Below are 21049 nucleotides of genomic sequence, written 5' to 3'. Positions count from 1 at the left end.
AGCTATTGAGTGGGAAAGCTCTGGAAAGTCAGATCAGGAAGAAGTTCATTTCTTCGCTGTTTTCCTCTTTTTTGAAGTTCAGAACTATAAACATGAACTCTGTGACTTTTCCATTGTTATTTTATGATCTATGACGTCTAAAAATCATTTGGTTTATAAAACCAAGTTCCCTCTTAGATTCTCTATTCTTTCCAGAGATTTCAGGAAATGTTTTCAATATATTTTCTTATTTTCTCTATTCTATTCCTTTCCGGGACAATCGATTCTACTTTGAAAGTAAATAAGATCCCAGTGGATACTGTAGATATAACTGGTTTCACAAAGTGCTCTCTCACAACGAAATGGTTCAAAAAACAATTGGCTCCGTTTTTAGAAGAATTTAAGACAATTCCAAGTAGACTGAATATTACTTATCATCCATTATCGATTGGATCGAAGATTGTGAATGGATCGAAAATGTGAGTTTATTTTACAGTAATTTGGTACGTTGGAGAGGCAACTTTCAATTAATGTTTCAATAATTTCAAAGGATTACAGAGCTGTTTGTGAGAATGGAGAACTGGAATGTAAACTGAACAAGTTACAATGCTGTTCCAAGAAATACATGAATTCTTCCGATCCCATAAACCTACTGAAAACTTTGGAATGTATTCAGGGAAGTAATTTGGAGACAGCAATTGCGTGCTTGCCTGAAGCAAATTCCAAAAACCTGTAATAGGCATCAAATTTCTGTTTTTCTAATACTCAAACTGATTCCAGAATAGAGAAATGTTCGGATACTGATGAAGGAGAACAACTGCTTATCTCAGAACCGTTTCCTCATAATGCTTCTATTGTGAGAATTCACCCGAAACCACGTAGAACCTGAATTTCATTTCAGGTTCTTCCTTGGATCAAAATCAATGGAGTTAGAAGTTTCGAGGCAACCAAAAACTTCAAAAAAGTCATTTGCGAATTGAATTCGGCAAAAGATGCAAAACCATGCTTAAAAATTTGAAACGTCTCGATAATTGTCTAATGATATGAAATGAAAATCTGTTGTCTTCTCCTACTCTATTGCTGTTCTCGTTTTACGAAAAATTTGAATGAAAATGCAGTCCTTGAAAATTGAGTTTTGTACTTTTTCAAACCAAATATAATTAAACCAGTCGGTTTACGTCGCCTAACGGCGACTAAACCTCCTTCCCTACACCACCCTTCTCAGTTTTACGGCGCCTGCGGCGCTTCTTAGCTGAGCAGTTCGTTCCGACAAAGCACAATTATAAAATCTCTCTTTTTCAGACACAAATTCTACAAACTTTCTCAATGACTTTTCAATCCTGATAGAATATGAAATTTAGAATGATCTGTTTTTGAATTTTACCAATTTGAACTTTATTCCTGTTTTCCGTATTTCGAAACAATCTTACAGAAGAACGTGAACTTGATAACTCTTCTCTCTTCCCTCCCCAAAAGGCGAGTGATCATATGAGTTTTTATTTTTTGACTGATCGGCGGCGATGCCGCCTCCCTTCTCGGAAGATGGCAGACTAAGACGGTGTTTTAAAAAACTTTCATCCTAGAATTCATTTTTTTATGTAGCCGAGCAACGACAAAGTTTTTGACTGATCGGCGGCGCGACGTCGCCTCCTTTCCCCTGAATTTTTCAAGAATTGTTTCATATACACTAAAATCTTCTTCTTAGTCTAGTTTTTTTCCAAAACGTTCTGCTTCCTGATTTTTTTTACTAAAAAGGGTCGGTTAACAACTGGTCGGTACTGAATCAGTCGGTTGACCTCCTTCCTCCTCCTCCTTCCCTACTCCACCCTTCTCCGTTTTACAGCCCTTGCGGCGCTTTTTCAATGATTCAGTCAGCCGGGACATCAAAATTATTTCCTACTTCTGGATCGTACAAAACTTTTATCACTTGTTGGTAGTTTTTGTCCGCCGAGCAACAGCTCTTTTTTTGTTTCCGGCTCTATTTTCAGACTTCCATTCTACAAAATTTCTCAATGACTTTTTTATCTTTCATGGAAATAGAAATTTAGAATGAGCGGTTTTTCAATTTACTTTTAGTTTTTCCTTATTTCAAAATAATCTTTCAGAATAACTGAAACTTGATAACTCTTTGTTTTCCCTCATCAAAAGGCGAGCGGTCAGATATCAATTTTTAATTTTTTGACTGATCGGCGGCGATACCGCCTCTTTCCTCGAAGTAAGCCAAAATAAAACAATAAAATTTAATATAACCATAGGGCCGCTGAAAACAATCAGGCGCGTTTTAATGGGAACTCCTAAGCTTATTAAACGTAACAAAAGAAAAGGTCTTCCTCTGTTCCTCTTTACTTTACCTTGCTCGAACTACCTTTACCGGAACAATTTTAAAATACTGTTACAGAAAACTGAAATTTGGTCTTCTTTTTTTTTCCTTCTCGGAATGGGAACGGGTCAATTATATGTATATCAATTTTTAATTTTTGACTGATCGGCGGCGATGCCGCCTCCCTCCCCCATGAAGCTGTGGACAAAAGTGTTATTGTAAACTGCTATCAATTCCTGATTTAGTGTTTATGGGATTGTAATTTTAAAACACCGTTAAAGCTGGAGCTCAATCACCCATTATGGCAAAATTTGTTATTTTTTCGTACTTTCTCTCGACTTAACAAAGTTATTTACAACTTTCGTAAACTGGCGATCAATGTTTTTATCAAAACAAAAAAAAACAAAAAAAGTTCCCGGGGCGGGAACGAACTCTCCTCGTGTGCGTGAGAGTCATCGATGTACACCATTATACCAAACATGGGGCGGGCGACTGCTCTCGAGAATGTAGTTATGAAACACCGAGTCAGTAATATTAGGTTGATATTTTGAGCTTTCTACCACCCTGTCGGGACACACCTTGTCACAACGCTTTTTACCGTTGAAATCGGTATCGTCTTCAGAAGATGTCAAATTTGATATTTTTGAAAAAAGGAAAGTTCGGGCATCATCTAAGGGAAATTTCCAGCCTATCTATCTAGGTTTCATAAAAATCGGCCCACTACGGAGGGAGTTATGGCTTGCAACACATAAACAGACAGACGGATCTGTTGAATATTATTAGTAAAGATACGGAAAGCCCCAATGCGAAGCTTAAGCTATAATAAGCTGAATCTATATATCTAGATTCGAATCTGATCAGAAGATATCTGAAAAACAAGTTTCAAAAATTATTTTCAAACCTCCGCCCAAAACGAGTTATGCGCAAACCGTTTTACTGGTGCACTGTTCGTGTTTAAATTTCGAAAAACGGCGCCAAAGTCATTCTCATATTTCTTCCACGACGAGTCTGAAAATTATTTTTTCTTTTCAAGTTCCTTATCAAGTTTTCGAATGCGATCTTCTCTGTATATACATATTAGTAAATAGTAATTTCATAATTGAAGAAAAATTAATATGATTGAAGAAGAATTTTTTGCTTCTATTATTGTTTTATTCCGATCAGAGTTGAGCGGAATGCGGTTTTTGAAATAGCGGAAGGCGGAAAGCGGAAAGCGGAATGAACATTTTTTGGGCGGAAAGCGGAAGGCGGAAGGCGGAATTTAAAAAATATCGGCGGAAAGCGGAGAGCGGAAGGCGGAAGCGAAAATTTTTTGGCGGAAGGCGGAAGGCGGAAAGCGGAATGGAAAAAAAATGCCAAAAGGCGGAAGGCGGAGCACAATGTCGCTTTCAAAAATACGATTTTGCCCTTATTTTGTAGTAAAAAACACTGAAATGGTTAAATTTGAGTTAAATTTTGTATTTTTGATAAACACTGATAGCTTTGCTGCAAAAAACCACAAAACTATCAGTAAATTGGAATAGGTGAACAAATTTTTCAAGCTGAGGAAAAAATCTTTAAACAGCGGAAGGCGGAAGGCGGAAAGCGGAAATAGGAAAATTTTTGGCGGAAAGCGGAAAGCGGAAGGCGGAATAAAATATTTTTCGGCGGAGAGCGGAAAGCGGAAGGCGGAAAGAAAAAAGTGGCGGAAAGCGGAAGGCGGAAGGCGGAATTCCGCTCAACTCTGATTCCGATGCAATCAGTAATCATAGGCTTTCAGGAGAAAAACCGTCAAAATGGCTCTGAACGAGGCGAAAATTCCGCGTGATAACGTCGACGAGACGAAAGAAGAAGTGGGGCGTCTTCAGCAATACAAGAATCTTACAAAACATGAGGTATAACATTGCGACACACATAATTAAAAAATCGGAAAATCTGTTTAAAAGAATTTTCGAGCTTGGATCCTTTAGAATACCTCTCGGAGAAAAGGTTTGAGCTAGAGTAGCTGTTAAAAAAATGTCGACCTAGAATTTCTCAAAAAAAAAAACAACTTTCGAGCTTAAAATTTCTGATTTTCCATCACCGCGATCTGATTTAAAATTCCATACGGCATAATCAGGAATTGTGAAACAGAAAACAAAAGATAATGTTACTGAGCGATTTTGTAGAATGCTTCTAAAAATATCTAGTACTTCTTAGTTCTTTTTTTTTATTTCAGGAACTTCGCCGTCGTCGTACTGAATGCAGTGTAGAGATTCGTAAGCAAAAAGGAGCGGACATGATGATGAAGCGTCGTAATATCGTGGATGATGTTGAAGAAGAATTTGCGTCAGAATCAGAAGTTGATGAGCCAAAGAAACAACCAACTGTTCGATTGTCGAATGATGAAATCAAAAGTATTCTTTCGAATAATCCATCTGAAAATGATATGATTCGTTGCTTCGAATCATTGAGAAAGTCCCTGTCAAAGACCAAGAATCCACCAATTGATGAAGTGATTCAATCTGGTCTCCTGATTGCTCTTGTTCAGGCTCTCACTGTTCAGGTACGAAGTTAAAGTGATAATTCCATTCACCTTTTATATAGTGCTAACTTCAGTTTAACTGATATTTTACAGTCTGAACGAGTCCAGTACGAAACTGCATGGGCTCTAACCAACATTGTCTCTGGAACTACTGAGCAAACGATTGCAGCAGTTGAAGCAGGGGCAACTGCTCCATTAATCCAATTAGCGGTTCATTCGAGTTCACAAATCTCGGAGCAAGCACTGTGGGCAGTTGCCAACATTGCCGGAGATTCAGCCCAACTTCGCGATTATGTCATTAAATGCCACGGAGTTGAAGCATTGATGTTTTTGGTGGAGAAGTTGGAGCAATTTACTGATTCGCATGTCAGAACTATTGCATGGGCGTTTTCGAATATGTGTCGTCACAAAAATCCTAATGCTCCTTTGGATGTTCTTCGTGTTCTTGCTCAGGGTCTTGTCAAACTCGTTCAGGTAATTATTTATTTTTACCAACGAAGAAAACTTGGTGATCCACGCACGCAATTAATGAATTTATATAGCATAAAATGAAAAAAAATCATCAAATTGCATTCGCGAATTGAAAAAAATGAATAAATAGTACAAATTTACTTCGTGGGTAAGTCTTTCATTATTATCTTCTTGATATCGGGATGTAGTCATTATTTTAAGGTTTTAGCATGTTTAAAATGGATCTTAGAATTGGTTAATCACGAGTCTCTTCTATCTTGTTGTTTTCAGCATCCGGATATTCAAGTTCGTCAAGATGCTTGCTGGGCTGTGTCCTATTTGACCGATGGACCAGATGAACAGATTCAACTAGCCTGTGACAGCGGAGTTCTTCCACATATTGTGAAGTACTTCAAACACGCCGAGAATCTCGTTGCTCCAGCCCTCCGGACGCTGGGAAATGTCGCGACTGGAAATGATTCATTAACACAATCAGTTATTGATTTGGGATGTCTTAAGCGATTGGTTCCATTAATGGAGAAAACGAAATCGTCAAGTATTACAAAGGAATGTTGTTGGCTTATCTCAAACATTATCGCTGGAACTCATGCTCAAATTCAATCAGTTTTGGATGCAAAACTTCTGCCACTCATTATCAATATTTTCCAGTATGGAGATCATAAATGCCAATTTGAAGCGTCTTGGGCTCTTTCCAACTTAGTTCAAGGAGGAACCGTCAATCAGATTTATGCTCTGATGGAATGCAATGCTGTGCCTGCATTGTGTCAAGCTCTCAAACAGACAAATACTGACATGCTCACAAACACTTTGGAAACGCTCAGCCTTCTTATGACCGCTGTCCAGGATTGGTGAGTATGATTTTCTGATATTATTAGTAATTTTATTCTTGTTTCAGCTACAGCCAAGAACTAGAAGTTCTTCTTGATCAAGTAGAAGAGAACGGCGGATTGGATGCATTGGAACGCCTTCAGGAATCACAATCGGAACGAATCTATGAGCTAGCATACAGTATCATCACTCAATTCTTCACGGATGACGATGGTGCGAACGCAGAGAATAATCTTGCTACAAGATCTGATCATGATGCTCCATGGTCCTTTTAATGCTATTCGATCTATTTTTCCCTTTTTCGTTGATCCCTTTAAGTCCCCGATTACCCATCTCATACTAAAACTCCCTGTTGTCCAAAGTTTTTATTTATTGAACACAAACCCATATTTGCAAACATTTCCTTGATCCTCTTCTCATATTGATTACTATTTTTGACTCATTTGTAAAATAAAAATGTGTTAGTGACGGGTCCTCAATTTCCGAAGCAAAAATTGTTTATAAACCGTTTGTAAACTTTGCTTTCTCCGACGTTGAAGAAAGTATAAAAATGTTTGCGAATCAGCTTTGGGACAAAAATTGAGCAGGAAAAGACGGACTAAACTGCAATTTTCATCATTTTTTCAAATGTTCAGGTTTATCGAAAATTGAATCTCAAAGAAGATGGAATAATCAGTTTTAAATATATAAATTTTGGGATGAATTTTTAAAATCATGACTGAAATTGATTACACGAATCAGGCAGAAAACAATAATTTTACTTTGAAATCAATTTGTATCCAGTGGAAAATCAACAGAAATTGAAAATTCATTGAAATTTCGCAGAAATTTTGCGAGATTTTTACTTTATTTAGAATAAATCGAGCTTAGATTCTCAATCATTTCGAATATCAAAAATTCATTTTTCTCTTTAAAACACAACAATTGAAACAGCGAAAAGCAAACGCGTAAAGTGGGTTTGCATTTAAAATGAGCCATCTTTCTCTTGAAATTTTACATTCTTGGAAACCCCAGTAGTTGTATTCTTCCGTTCTTCTCGAAAAGAAGAAGAGGTCTGACCCCCTTCAGAAGACGTCAAATAAGAAGAAGAAGATAGAATTTATTTCATTTCATTTATTACTCCTCCTCATCTCAAATGAACGAACACCCTCTCACTCTCTAGAGAGCTTAGACCGCTCGGATGAGCTCAAAAGTAGAGATCGGATTGATGTTCAAGTCAAAATATACACTGAAATGTTTCTTATTATTCTCAATTCTTTTAAAACGTTGTTAGTTTCGAAATCAATGTGACAATGTACCTCATGTGATTTTGAGTGCTTTTTTGATGGATTCCTGAAATCAGTTTTTTAATAGAATTTCGATTTCCTTGTAGTTTTCCAAAGCATTGAGAAATGGTTCTCTTCGATATCAAATTGATTTTCTGAGTTTTACTAAACCTAATTTCTCCAAAGTACTACAGTACGACTTGTTTCCTAATTTTCTAACTCTCCAAAGTAAAAACTAGAAAGAAATTTGATCTTGTCTGTTTGTCCGTCTTTCCAATTCATATAGTTTTGTTAAAGGTGGAAGAGACCTGTAATGTTGCTTTTTTGTGTTTGTTTGCACTATGATGCACCAGAAGAAGAAGAAGAAGCAATGGGAAAGGCGTATAGTCGGGAAGAAGGTTTACTCTTTCAAATGGCCTTTTTCTTTTCTTTCTGATTATCAAGTCGGGTCTTTTGAACATTCTTCTCATCTCAAGTCTTGATAGTTTTCATTGAAATTTGACTGATATTTCCAATTTGCTGAACTTCCAACATTACACTGAAAATTCAGAAGTTGAAAAACAAGTTTAACTGTTCTGGCATTCTAGAAACGAAGTTGTCATCCCAATATTTTTTTCAGACTTTCGATTCAAAAGATTATTTGGAAAGTTGTTATTTTTTCTGAACGTTGAATAGTTCAACAAAAGTGTTTTTCTCGTTCGAAAAACTGTTTTCTTTACATTTTCATTGAAAAATGCCGATTTGGTTCCCAGGTGCCATGCATCTGTCATTCCTCTTCTCCAACCAAAATGTTTCTTTTTTTCCCGACTCACCAAAAAATGTACAATCTGGTTGTTGTTGACACCTGCCTTCAAATGGCTTCATTAGAATAAGCTTTTTTTGTTTTTTTTTAGCTTGAAATAGAAAAAGTAAGAGTCTTTTTCTAATGAAGAATTTCAATTTTCAAACCTTTTTTTAACTAGTCATTCCGACAACATAAATATCCCGAAACCAATTGGTTTTATAGCAATAACAAGTTATGCTATTTGGAATTTTTCTCCGTCACCCAAAAAGTAATTACGCGTGTTTGTTTTGACACCAAGCCATATTTGCTATATTCATTACCCGGGGAGCAAGAACGAAAGCTATCGGATATTTAGAGAGGCAGATTGAGTTAATGAGATTTCGATTCAAGTGTACCCACCATCAAAATGAAACCTGGACAACGAGAAGAATCTCTCACGGTAAAACAGAAACACAGACAGACTTCGTTTCTCCTCTAAGAATATGACGTCCTAATCAACTTATTGCCATTTTGTGTATTCTCTCTTATCAAAGCGAAAAGAAATAGTTGGCATAGAGTGTATAACCTCCACTATTTTCCTCTTATCACTTCATTTTGTGTGGTTTTAAGAGAGGTGGTTCGAGTTGGAACTATCGAATTTATTTGTCTTTTTCTCTTTTTCTTCTTCGGAGTAAATGGAAATACTGACATTTTGGTAGCAGCTGTGCCAATAGAAAATGAAGTTTTGGAGACTAGTGAGAACATGGAAAATGACGAAAGAGGTTTCTGAAACGTCGTTTTTTTTTCTGGAAAAACTGAAAGTTCTTTTTCTGATTAACGTGATTTTGCTCTATTTTTTCGTTTAATTTTTCTTGAATCGTGGCTTCTATGTGGCACTTTTGGCGTTTTTCGAATTGAAAAAGTAGGAATCATTGCATCCACCTTATAAAGATGATACAATTTGGTGAGCTTTAATATACATTTTTCTTATTTTCAAACCAATCTAACTGGATCATGAGGTTTCGTGAATCAAAAAACCTAAATCTATTTTTCGTCATTCAACTATTTTCCAACTTTTCTCTATTTTTCTCTCCGAAAATACGAGCTAATTTCATTTATCTCTCCTTTTCAAGAGCAATCAAGTGAGACAAAAAGAAGAGAAATTGAAACTTTCTCCTTCTCTTTCTCTTCTTTTTTTCCTATTACTAGCCCATATCACTCCTTTTTTCTAATTCAGTCGTCGTCCTCTTCTTCCTTTTTCTTTCTCAAATTTCTTTCTCTGTGACTCTCTTCATCTCTAATCCATGTTGACCACCAAATACTATGGACACAACGGCTAACTATCATCTGAAGAAAAACGTTGGTTTTTTTTCTTCGGAGATTTCCGTTTTTCTTTTTTCCTTTGTTTCCTTTTTCTCAGATGAGAGTCTAGAGTAGTTTAAAAGGATTATGGTAGCCCTGGGAACCATTTCGTTGCTTAGATTTCTTCCTCTTCTCTCAAAAACTGGGAGACCACGCCCCCAAAGCGAGAGTCTGTCTATTCATCTGTTCGTCCAGATCTTTGAGCAGCTTTAAAGGTTCAGTTATAGAAATTTGAGAAACTTTTATGTCAATGAGCATTTGGGCTTTTGTGTTTTAAACAATTTCCAAAAATACGTCCACTCGTTCTGCATCTTGTTTCTACTCCAATTTGAATAACTTTATTCTCAATATCTTAATTGGAGCCACTTACCTTATTAGAACTTTAGAATCAACCCATCAACTCACAAATTCCAAACTTTTTGCCCTTCCCAAACGAATTCCTAACACCTGCCAAAACGGATCTCCAAATAGTTGAAAATAGTTGATTTGTGGCCTTCAAAATCACATGTGTTTCTCTTCTCCAACTTTTTCCCAAATCACCCAATTCCCTTCTTTTTCTCCGTTTAGGTGATGTTCAGTTTGATTCCAATTACCTCTTTTAAAATGTTTTCCGTATCATTTCATTTGTTCGTTCTGTCTGCGTCTCTTATTCTCTCGTCTTTTGAAGAGAAATAAGGGGTGACAAGATTGCATGCAACAGCTTACAAATGTTGCACTTTTGAGTACTAGTTCGGATGGGAAAAGAGGTTTTGGAGTAGAAGAAGAAGCAGAAGAAATAGTTGTTTGAAATTGAAACTAAAGGGATGTCCCTCTTTGGGAATAACGGACGGAAGTGGTCATCTCCCCCTTCTCTTCTTCATCTTCTACTTCATTTCTTCATTCATATAGTCTTACTTTTGGAATTAAACGGATTAAATGTTACTTCAATGAAATACTAATGCCTACCGTACTCCTTTCAATTTTTTCAATTTCAGAAACTATGGAAACAAACCACAACCACCATCCGACACCCCAACAAAATGGCACATTGCCGTCTCCATCATCATCAGAAACAGTCGAAGATGTGGATGAAAGAAGATTGAATCGAGTTGCTTACGAGTATCTTTGCAGATGTGAAGAAGTCAGAACGTATGTTTTATTTCAAGTTCGACTTAATGGGACACCAAAGTGTTGAGCATTCGCCTGACCCAAAAGTTTTTGAAGATACGAAACTAGAAAATGGTTCACAGCAAACAAGAAATCTCATAAAAATATTTCCAGATGGCTCTCCGAATGTCTGAAAGATGACTCAATTGCATCAATCACGGAACTCGAAGAGAATCTGCGAAATGGAGTACTCTTGGCTCGTCTCGGAAACTCTTTTGCTCCGCAGGTCGTGCCAGAAAAAGGGATTTTCGATATAAATCAGGAGAAATACAAGCAAAATGAATCAGTTCCAGTTTATAGGCATTCTGATAATATTATGCAATGGAGAAGAGCAATGGAAAGTGTTCGATTGCCAGAGGTAAGTATTTCGACAAGATGTATTTAGAAATTCAGCAATCTCTAATAAGATTTTAATTTCAAAAAGTATTTCATGAATATTTGAAGATTTTTGTTTAGATCTTCATCCCCGAAACTGCAGACGTTTTCGAAGGAAGAAACATGAAAACTGTATTCTGTCTTTTTGCACTTGCCACACTTCTACACAGACAAAGAAAAGCTCCTCCAATCAGAAATCTGGCAGGAAAGGCGAAATTCTCGAGTAAGTATCCAACCTTTCATTGAAAAATTCAAAATTAATGTTTTATTTTAAAATTCACTCCTTTTTATTATAGTCACCGAACTCGGAGCAGCCAAAGAAAACTTGAAAGACTCGAAGCTTCCGGAATTCGGAGACGTTGGAAATATGCTCTCCGACCGTAAAAACGATGCGAATGCTCAAGCTTTAGCAATGACTGCTCTTCGAGAAGCAGTCAATGAAAAAGACGCTCAAAAAGTATTGGAAGTTCTGAAATCAGCGCCCGCATCAATTGATTACGTGGAAGAATCAATGGCTCAACACTATTTGGATGGACTTTCAGAGAGAGAAGGAGATGAGGAACCATTCACAAAAGTATATGTGCAAAGTGTTGTCAATTCGGCAAATAGTGAGTTTTAAAATGAAAATAAAATGTTCAAACAAAAACTATTCAAATTTTCAGCCAAATCTGCCATGGAGCAACTTGAAGTTCTTCTGAATGACCCGTCAGAAGAGCAAAACTCAACCAAAATTATTCATATTCTGGATCTTCTCCAAATCGAAGACGTTCGTCAGTTTGCCACGTCTTTGTATATTGATCTGCTCCGAAAAGCACAAAAAGAGCACATTCCACTGACGGGAGATGATGTTCGTGACGTAATTGCTCATGGAAATGCACTTGTTGAAGTCCGAATCGCAGTGGAACATGGATCATCTGAAGATGTTTTGAAGTCCCTTCAGAATCCACATCTCAATTTGGAACACGTGGAAAAGTCAAACGCCAAGTTGTATTATAATCGTCTTCGTAAAGAATTCGACGGATTAGATGAGCAAACGTTTTTGCTTCGTGAACAACTTGACAGTATTGTGGCGGAATATTCAAGTATTTCTCCTGAAAGTCGTCTGATTTTGGAGTTGAATGGTGCAGTCCAACGTGGCGATTCGGAAGGTGTGGAAGTGATTTTGAAGAATGTTTCACTTGACTTCTATATCGTGGAAAATCTGGAGTATTACGTGAAAAGAATATCAACGAAGAAGCCACAAAATGTGGATGAATTGAAGAAAGAACTGAAAGAAGTCAATGAAGAAGTAGAGAAAGCATTCCAACTTGCCGAGAAAGTGGTTAGAATCAATAAAGCGAAAGGATCAGAACAGAAGATTCGAAAGGAGTTGGATACATTGAAAACCATGAAGACAGATGGATATCGAGAGGAACTGATTCATTGGTATTCGAAGAAAATAATGGAAGAATTGGAAAGTATTGATAACTCTCCGGATGGATGGTTGGATCAAGACTTTGCTTTGGGCACAGTTTACGTCTTCACTGGAGATTCAGAAGACAAGAAACGATCCAGAACACCCCAGGAACCAACTCAATCTAATTATCTCAGATGGACTGCTCTTCATGATTTCATTAAATCAGAAAACCTGAATTTCGATCAGTATTACAAAGAGAAAGAGGCTGAAATTGTAAAAGGACAATCTGCTCTTCGCAAGTATTTGGATAAAAAACGGGCAGTAAAGGAGGCGGAGCTGAAGAAAGAGCAAGACGAGGCAGCGATGAAAATTCAGTCGAGATACAAGGTCTACAGAAACAAAAAGGATTTAGAGCTTTTGAGTAAGCATCTTAACATAGATAAATGATGGCAAGTAAAAAATCAAAATGATTTCCAGAAACAACGACTACTCCAACTCTCTCCCTTGTCCGCAAGTTTGTTAACCAACTGCCACGTGGAGAAGTTGATTTCTCAGATGACCTCGAAGTTGCTGAATCAAAGACAGAAGTTTCTCGATTGATGGCTTCGAACAGACAGTTGGATAAAAATTTGGAAGAAATGGATGAGAACATTGGATTGCTGATTAAGAACCGGCTCAATCTACAGGTGAATACAAACTGAATTCAGTTTTAAACCAAACAAAAAAGCTTGATTCCGAGAGAGATTCAAACTATTTTTCAATCAAACCGTTTCCAGGAAGTAATCGCTCATCGTGACAAGACGGCCGCTTCTGCGGAAGATTTTGCTGCGAAAACAGAAGTTTCCGTCCAAAAACAAAGAGAAAAATCCTCGCTGGAATCACTGGAGCAACTCCTATATTATCTTCAAACCAAACCAAATTATTTGGCGAATCTGATTGAAAGTGAATGATTCGCATTTACAATGCGAACAACTGATGTTTCTAATGTGAAAATTTCAGATCTCCGCGAAAATCGTACCGAAGTGATGACTGATGTTGTCTCACCAATCTTCGGCTTCCTCAGTGACAATCGTGAACAATTCCTTTTGGTTCGTCTCCTTTGTGAACTTTTGGGGCGTAATGTTGCTCAACTTCGACTGATTGAAGATTTTCAATCGAATTATTTCATGCAAGCCACTGCTGACACTGTTAAATTATCCACATTTGACAACATCCTCTCAGATCCATGCCAGTCGATAATTGAAGAGTTAACAAACTTTGTTGACGAAGAGTCTCGTGTCAAAACATTCCATTTGGATCCAGTCAATCTCTATCAAAATCTCTACGGAAGATCAGTTGAATCAGCTGAAAAAGCACTTCAAGACACTACAGTATCCGATATTTTGAGTAGTTCCATCTCTTTTCTAGCTAAATGGAGTGAACGATTTATGGATGCAATCTTTGAAAACTTCAAACTACCAAAGAGTTGTGTTTACATGACATCATATCTAGAAACTGCATTGAGACATCAATTCCCAGCAGCCACGACAATGCAGATTGATCAGACAGTTGCAATGTTCGCTTTCAAGGTGAGAATTCCGTCGGTTCGGAGTCTCTTTTTTTTTCGTTTTCACTTCACTAATCATCAAATTTTTCAGGTGTTCCTGAGTCATCATTTGACATCTCCGAGAAGTTTATTCCGTGCACTTGGAAAACAAATCACGGATGATGCCACTCATCGTCTCGAAGCAATTATTCACTTCACGGAAAACGCTGTGGCCAACAAAGGATATGCTAACAAAATGTGGTTTCTGTCGCTGTTGAATCAAAATGTTCATGTCATTCATAAGAAGTTCATGTGAGTTATTTTCTTGAGTTGAACCACAAGTTTCGTATAATTTTCAGCGAATACATCAACAAAAATGTTCGCAACGTGGCGCTGGACGAAGTGTATTCAATGAATGAATTCACCCAATTCGATCCATTCCACAAACCGACACTCTCCTTGATTGACAAGCATCTTCAAACTGTCATCGAATGCCTGCGGAAACACAAGAAAGATATCTCAGAAGGAACAGAAGATCAGATTGCATTCTTGATTGAATCAATCAATGATGTGGCAACTTCAGATGGAGTTATGATGCTCCAATTGCATCCATCACCAAATGAAATGTTGCCGGATGGAACGCAGGCTCATTTGTTCACGAGAGCAAAGAAGCAAGTGGTGGAGTTGTTGTTGGAGGGTGTTCCAGGAACAGATGTTGAACAACTTTTGGATCAGAAAAAAGTATTCAGATATTTCAGGAAAATACCAATCTGTAAATATTTTCAGGTGTCTCCAGAGCTTGAAACCATTCAAAACGAACTCAAAAAAGACTTGAAACAGCTTGAAGAGGATGGTCGTACTTCTCATAGCGATAAATATCAATCAATTGTTACTGACATTGCAAATGACATCCGACTTCATGAACGTCGTCAAAGAGAACGTCAGGAACAGAAGAAGAGTATTGCAGCTACACGTCGAAAACTCATGGAGCAGAGAGAGGAATTGAATGAGAAATTGGCAAGATATGAAGAGTATTTGGAGACATGTTTGCAAGTAGGAAATCAGGAAATACGACTGAACTTGAAAGTTAAAAGTTTCTAATTTCAGAATCTGTCTCGCACGTCTCGTCGTTTGTCGTTCCGTCCAAATACGAAAGAAGCAGGAAAGATTCAGAAGGAGAGGGCATCTCTCGATCAAATAAAAAGTTATAAAAGTTCTGCGGAAAAATTGTTCCGAAAAGGAATAATAAAGGAGATTTCTGGTTATCAGACACCTAAAAGAATCTCCAAATTATCAGTTGAAATTGCTTCAACCGAAGAAGGAGGAGTGTTTTCTGTGGCTTTGTTCGAGGGAAAAACACCAGTTGGAAATGCAACATTGTTATTCCAGGTAAGAAAATGAAACACCCAGAATTGAGTTTTGATCCCACTCTCCCTTTTTTAAAATAGTTTATCCATATTTCAGGATCTACTCAAATCCGATTCTCTTCATGAACCCACGTATACTCTGATTGAATTGGTTGTATTGGATGTGCAGAAGTCGATTCAATACATCAACAAAAAGTTTTATAATAAGTAAATTTTATGTTATTTTTAATTTTCTGTGTTCTCCTATTCGAAAGAAATCCGCATTATTACCGGTTCCCCCCACACTTCCCGCAATTTTTCCCAAAATGACCTAAATTTTCTTCTTTTTAAAACGCTGCAATTATTGTTGAGTGTCTAATAAATTTGGATATTCATTTACATATTTCAAAAAAACAGATAAAGAATACCTCTCAGATATTCGAAATATCTTCTACGCTTGAGTCTCAACACGAAAATGATGCCAATGAGAGGCTTGGTATTGAGAGAATCAGTAATCCGATAGTACTGTAGGTGCTCTAAGAGCAAAATTTGAAAAATTTCTATTCTATCGTACAATGCAGAACTTTTTTGAATAATATGTATGGGGTTAGTATTAACTTTGACACCATTTCGAAGCATGCAATTAATCTTCGGTTTTCCATTTTATGAAAAAAATTGATCAATTCGATTCGATATGTTTTTTTTTGGATTTTACGTGCTCCAATAAAATGATATGAACACGCCCAAAAAAAATTCTAATATTTACCATTTCCCAGATGAATAGAAATCAATAATTGTTAAGATTCATTTCAATATTCTAAAGCCGAAACAGAAATGCCTTCTGAACTTCCATACCGTAAAAGAGAAGAAAAATGTAAACGAAGAGAGGGAAAATCACAGTAAGTTATCATCATCACAACTAAAAAGCCAAAATCTTAAATATCCGAATTCCGACAGGTCTTCTCATGACAAACTTCGCAGAGGAGCTCCAAGGGCAAAAGTAATGCCAGCGATTGTAAGTATTCCATCAAAATCACCGTCACCTGCTCCATCTCCATCACTAAGTGTTCCTCCCGTGACACCTCCAGTGACTCCTCCAGTCGCTGTTGTTCCAACAGTTGCAGTCCTTCCACTTGGCCCTTCTGTCAATCTTTTGAAAGATCCAACTGCGAATTCACCTACTCTTCCGACGAGAGAGGCAAAAAGAAATCACAAAAAAGTAAAGGTGAGAGTGAATATCTGAGAGCGTAAACAAATGTGTAATTTCAGGAAAAAGTGGAGAAGGAACCACCGAAGACGACCATTCGAAAAAAGAAGACGTCATCGGCTACGACTCAATCAATTTCTGTTGACGCGAAGGTGATTTTCCTCTGAGAAGACAAATAATAGGGCAATTTTACAGACATCGAGTGAGCATGCTGGTTCACAAAACGATAAGAAAAAGAAAACATCGATGTCGGATTCTACAAAAAAGAAGTTATCTGGTAAAGGATTTATAGAATTAGGAGACAAAGAAAATATTCCGTTTTTAGGAGAGAGTAAATCGGAGAGATCAAAAGAACCGTCGGAAAATGATGATAAGACTCCGAAGAAGTTTAATCCGGAGTTAGCGAGCAAGTTTTTCAAGCATTTACAAGAGTCACAGAGAGCCAGAAGGCGATCGGAAGATGCGGTTGGTTCAAGGATATTGTAGATTGGATATGGAAAGAGTTGTTATTTCAGAGACTTGAAAAGATGCCTGAATCAAGTCAACTGAATTCATCGATTAGAAGTTTGAGGGGTAAAAAGAAGAAGACTGTGAAGACATCACTGGAAACTGATTTATTCAAACCAAACGGTGAACCTGTCTGGGTTGTTTCTGATCGTCCGCCCGGCGAATGTGAAAAAAATGAAAACGGAGAACCAATTACGAACCCAGAGTTGGCAGACGCTCTGGCAAGCGATGGTTTGGAATTGGATGAGAAGGATTGGTTTGAATTGACAAAAAGTTACATGAACTTTGAGCTGCAAAAAGGAAATCAATTACCAGCAGAGTACAGTTTTGTAATGGTAACACCGCATACTCAATATTTTCATATTTCAGTTTTCAATTTGATTCGTTGGCTCCGTTCGAGAGATTGGAAGAAGTTAATCAATACGAGAATTCAAAAGCTCTTGTATACAACTCGACGAAAAACTTGGTTGAATTGAGTGATGGTCGGTCACTTTCTATTTTCAACTGGTACATTTCATACCAATTCATTTTTCAGATGCAATCAAACGTTTCGCAATGAGAAGAGAAGGAACTGGTGACAGAGCACGACCAGTGGTTACTCCAGATGCAGCAACACCGACAACTCCTGAATCACCGGATGTTACACTCCAACCGAAACAATCAACAGAGTTGTATCCAGTGAAAGCTGGCCCAGTTTCCATTATCACATTCAACATGAAGAACACTATATGTGTTCTATATGATGTTAGTTATTATCTGTTTGTTTCCATTATCATTTTCCAATAATTTCAGCGTCACAAGGCGATTCTTTCCATTCAAAACTTCCGAAAGAAAATGAACAGCATGTATTCGAGAGAACAAGCAACACAACCGGAGTAAAATGAAATGATTTGATCTCATCGATTTGAGAGATTTCATTAATAAATGTTGCGCCGTACATGATTTCTATCATAGCGAACTCACCGGTTTGATATACAACATCATTAAATTTCAAATATTAATATTTATTCATTCAAATAATAGAAATCTACAAGTTTCAGTTTTCTTTCGTATCTACATTGAAAAATACGGGAAATCAATTATTGCTTTTTGTGGTTGAAGAGATCCGACAAAATCGACTCGGAGAGATCAAAAAGATCAAAAAGATGGGAGTGAAAGAGTGAGAGAATTAGAGAGAAACTATTTACAATTCTTGGAAAAGTGAATGTGAAAAGCCGAGAGTGAAGTGGGAAAAAGGAATCAATTATTGCATTTTGAAAGGGTAATTTTTATTAATTTTATGTGAGATAATGAGTTCCATGATCATCCACGTTTCGTGTCTTCGGTCATCGTTTTTGTGATCAAATGGGGTAATTCACTGATATCTTCCAGCTGAAAATTCAAAAGTGGTATTATGTGGTGACACTTATCCATGGAAAACAATCCCGAAATATTTTATTTTTACTTACGAAATAATCCGAATATTGTGCCAATGTTTCACGTGTTCCTACACCAGTCATCACAGCGACACTGGCTCGAAGACCCGCCACTTTGCCCATTTTCAAGTCAGCAATCGTATCACCGACCATCAATGTCTCCTGAAAATTAAAACAATAATAACATATCACGTAAATGCAGAAATACCTTCAACTCGACACCCAGCCGTCTACAAATTTGAATTGCACAATGTGGTGAGGGTTTCGGCACAATTCCAACATCATTTCCACAGATGACATCGTCAAGGAACGGAACCACGCCCATTTTGTTCATTTGATCGATGGTGGCGGCTCTGGAGTCAGCAGTACAGACAGCAATTTTGATTCCCATTGATTTGAGAGTAGTGAATAGAGCTGGCATATCACAAACTGGTGACATCTCTCCTGGAGAAGCTTCTGGAACGCATCCATGAACAATAGCATCAGCCTCGACTGGAGTAATTCCAAAAGTTTGAAGTGTCAACGAGATATCCTCTCGAATACCCGTCAATGTCTTCTCGGCAAGTGCTCCCATCGAAACCTGTAAACGGTTCTTTCATTGAGTTTTTTTTTTGAAAAAGAATGACATCATTTGGCATTGAGCCAAGGATAAAATGAGATTGATGAGAGAGAAACAAAACTTGGACCGTAGACCAGAATTGTCGGATTTCCCAAGGGATCAGTAACGAAGTTGATAGGGAGGGAAAGGGTGTTTTCTGGTCAGGTGGTCCTTCTTTTTTTCTCAGTTGAAAATATCTGATGGACAGAAAATCTTACCTTTCCGGCAACTGGATCAACTCCCAATGTTTTGTAAATAGCTGGTCCGACACGAAGATTTGTTGCCGCTTCCAAACTGAAAAGTCATTTGAATTCATTATTCAATCTTTCAATCTGTTCACTTACAGTCTTACGGTAGTGGTTGCATAGGGCATCCACATTTTGTGGAAGTCCAAAAGGGTGCCATCCTTGTCGAAGATGATCAATTTGACGCCATTGTTTGGTGATGATGTCGTCATTATTGAGGTTATAGTAATCCTGGAAGAAAGAATATTTTATGGGTTTCCACGGAGCAAGTTTTGTCTCGAGAGAAAAATAAATGCGACAGAGAGAAAAGTATCCTAAACATGGACATCTGGAAACACAGACATACAAAACTAGACAAACCTGAGGTTAGTAGAGAGAGAGAGAGAGTTAGTAAAGTTGGTTAGTTGAATTGAGTAATAAGTTCTGATTTATTAAGATATTGTTTCCATTTTAGGGAAAGAAAAAGGACCAGTTCATAAAAGAAAAAGAGTTCACGTTTCAATGTGAAAGTTTGAAAAGAATAATTGAACAAACGGATATTCCAACTGAAATAGACAGAAAAGGAAAATGACGAATACCCAAAAAGCTGGGCAAGTATATCAACATTTAGTCTAAATCGTCCTAAAAACATCACTTTTACTTCCAGATTTTCCAAAAAGATTTAAAGATTTCTCAACAGATTTTCCTAGTTTTTTCTCCTCTTAAAATCTCTAAGATCCCGAAAACCACACCGCCTTCCTTTTTTCTTCACCAAAAAGTGGCTCACGCGCAGAGATTTCTCTCCGTTTCTTTTTTCATGAGCTCACTTTTTCCGAGGTTTTTGAATAATTCTCACTGACGGAGCACCAAAAATTCCGAACTTTTTTTTGACGGCGGATGGGGGAAGAAGAGGAAGATGTCAACGTCTTCAGAATATTCAAAGATTTTTTTTTGAGAAAATTCGGAAAAAGAGAGAGAGAGAGAGATTCAGAGACAACAAAAAATGTGAGGATTTTTGAATTATGATCGTCCAAAATCAGAAGAAAGTCTATTATTTTTTGGATTTGAAGAGTTTTGAAGTATGAAAACAAAATATTGTAGTTGTATTCTCTACTACCCGCCCTCTCATTTGAGTCATTCAGAATTTGTCATGAGAAAATGTAACTGAGGAATTTTGAACTTTCTAGTGCAGAAGACAGTGTTTCTTGATTAGAAGTAACATATCCAGGTGTTTGAGATAGTGAATAATTTTTTCTAGAGAAGTTCAATACCTCTAGTTCATATCAGACCAATTGGGTTAATCTTCTCTAGGTTATCTGGTCGATCTAGAAGAATTTCCAGATAGAGATCTTAAAATTCCAAAGTTTTCAGAGAAAGAGAAGCTGAAAAATGGTCTTTTGATACACATAATAACCTTTTCACACTCCTTCTTACAAACCCATCAATTTCTTCACCATTCCATTTTTCATTTTGTATTTACTTTTGGAATTTCCCCCCTTCCTCTGTGTGTGAAAAAGAGAGAACAAAGTTAAGTAAATTGAAGCTTGAAAGGGAAGAGTAAGGGGCTCGTGACATATGTTTGACAAGAACAGATGATGGTTTTGACGTAATTTCAATTTTGAGGTTAGGTAACTAACACGGCGAGGTGAATTGTTTGGCGGGAATTTGAAAATTTAGAGAATGAATGAACGAGAATGAATGAAATGGACAGTAACTCTAGATCTAGGTCTGAACGGATTTCCGAGAGATTCTGAGATTTCCAGTCACAGGTCACACGAATTCTCAGAAGATCAAAAATCCATCATAGCGAGTAAAAATG

The 21049-nt window shown here is 37.2% G+C and overlaps 5 protein-coding genes across 5 annotated transcripts; 4 read left to right on the top strand and 1 right to left on the bottom strand.

Annotated features, from left to right (window-relative positions):
- Positions 1-207: 207 nt before the first annotated feature.
- Positions 208-997, top strand: GCK72_001771 (uncharacterized protein; the record flags this gene model as incomplete). Its single annotated transcript, XM_003114550.1, has 4 exons — positions 208-458; positions 538-711; positions 760-835; positions 881-997. The coding sequence occupies 4 exons, from the start codon at positions 208-210 to the stop codon at positions 995-997; spliced, it is 618 nt and encodes a 205-aa protein (XP_003114598.1).
- Positions 998-4074: 3077 nt separating this feature from the next.
- On the top strand, positions 4075-6376 carry GCK72_001770 (uncharacterized protein; the record flags this gene model as incomplete). The annotated part of the gene is made up of 5 exons (XM_053723118.1): positions 4075-4173; positions 4497-4823; positions 4896-5276; positions 5544-6121; positions 6169-6376. The coding sequence occupies 5 exons, from the start codon at positions 4075-4077 to the stop codon at positions 6374-6376; spliced, it is 1593 nt and encodes a 530-aa protein (XP_053591763.1).
- A 4094-nt stretch (positions 6377-10470) lies between these two features.
- On the top strand, positions 10471-15511 carry GCK72_001769 (uncharacterized protein; the record flags this gene model as incomplete). The annotated part of the gene is made up of 13 exons (XM_053723117.1): positions 10471-10619; positions 10752-10995; positions 11094-11235; positions 11309-11620; positions 11675-12829; positions 12886-13094; positions 13185-13350; positions 13408-13976; positions 14046-14245; positions 14293-14674; positions 14720-14986; positions 15041-15322; positions 15398-15511. 13 exons carry the CDS (start codon positions 10471-10473, stop codon positions 15509-15511), a joined length of 4191 nt encoding a protein of 1396 aa, XP_053591762.1.
- A 602-nt stretch (positions 15512-16113) lies between these two features.
- On the top strand, positions 16114-17872 carry GCK72_001768 (uncharacterized protein; the record flags this gene model as incomplete). The annotated part of the gene is made up of 9 exons (XM_053723116.1): positions 16114-16178; positions 16237-16504; positions 16549-16638; positions 16682-16763; positions 16812-16951; positions 17002-17249; positions 17363-17475; positions 17529-17737; positions 17786-17872. 9 exons carry the CDS (start codon positions 16114-16116, stop codon positions 17870-17872), a joined length of 1302 nt encoding a protein of 433 aa, XP_053591761.1.
- Positions 17873-18295: 423 nt separating this feature from the next.
- On the bottom strand, positions 18296-19463 carry GCK72_001767 (uncharacterized protein; the record flags this gene model as incomplete). Its single annotated transcript, XM_003114957.1, has 5 exons — positions 18296-18364; positions 18442-18570; positions 18617-18988; positions 19225-19300; positions 19351-19463. The coding sequence occupies 5 exons, from the start codon at positions 19461-19463 to the stop codon at positions 18296-18298; spliced, it is 759 nt and encodes a 252-aa protein (XP_003115005.1).
- Positions 19464-21049: the final 1586 nt, after the last annotated feature.

This window comes from Caenorhabditis remanei, chromosome I (genome assembly GCF_010183535.1).
Source record: "Caenorhabditis remanei strain PX506 chromosome I, whole genome shotgun sequence".
Lineage (NCBI taxonomy): Eukaryota > Metazoa > Nematoda > Chromadorea > Rhabditida > Rhabditidae > Caenorhabditis > Caenorhabditis remanei.
This window is presented reverse-complemented; position numbering and strand designations above follow the sequence as displayed.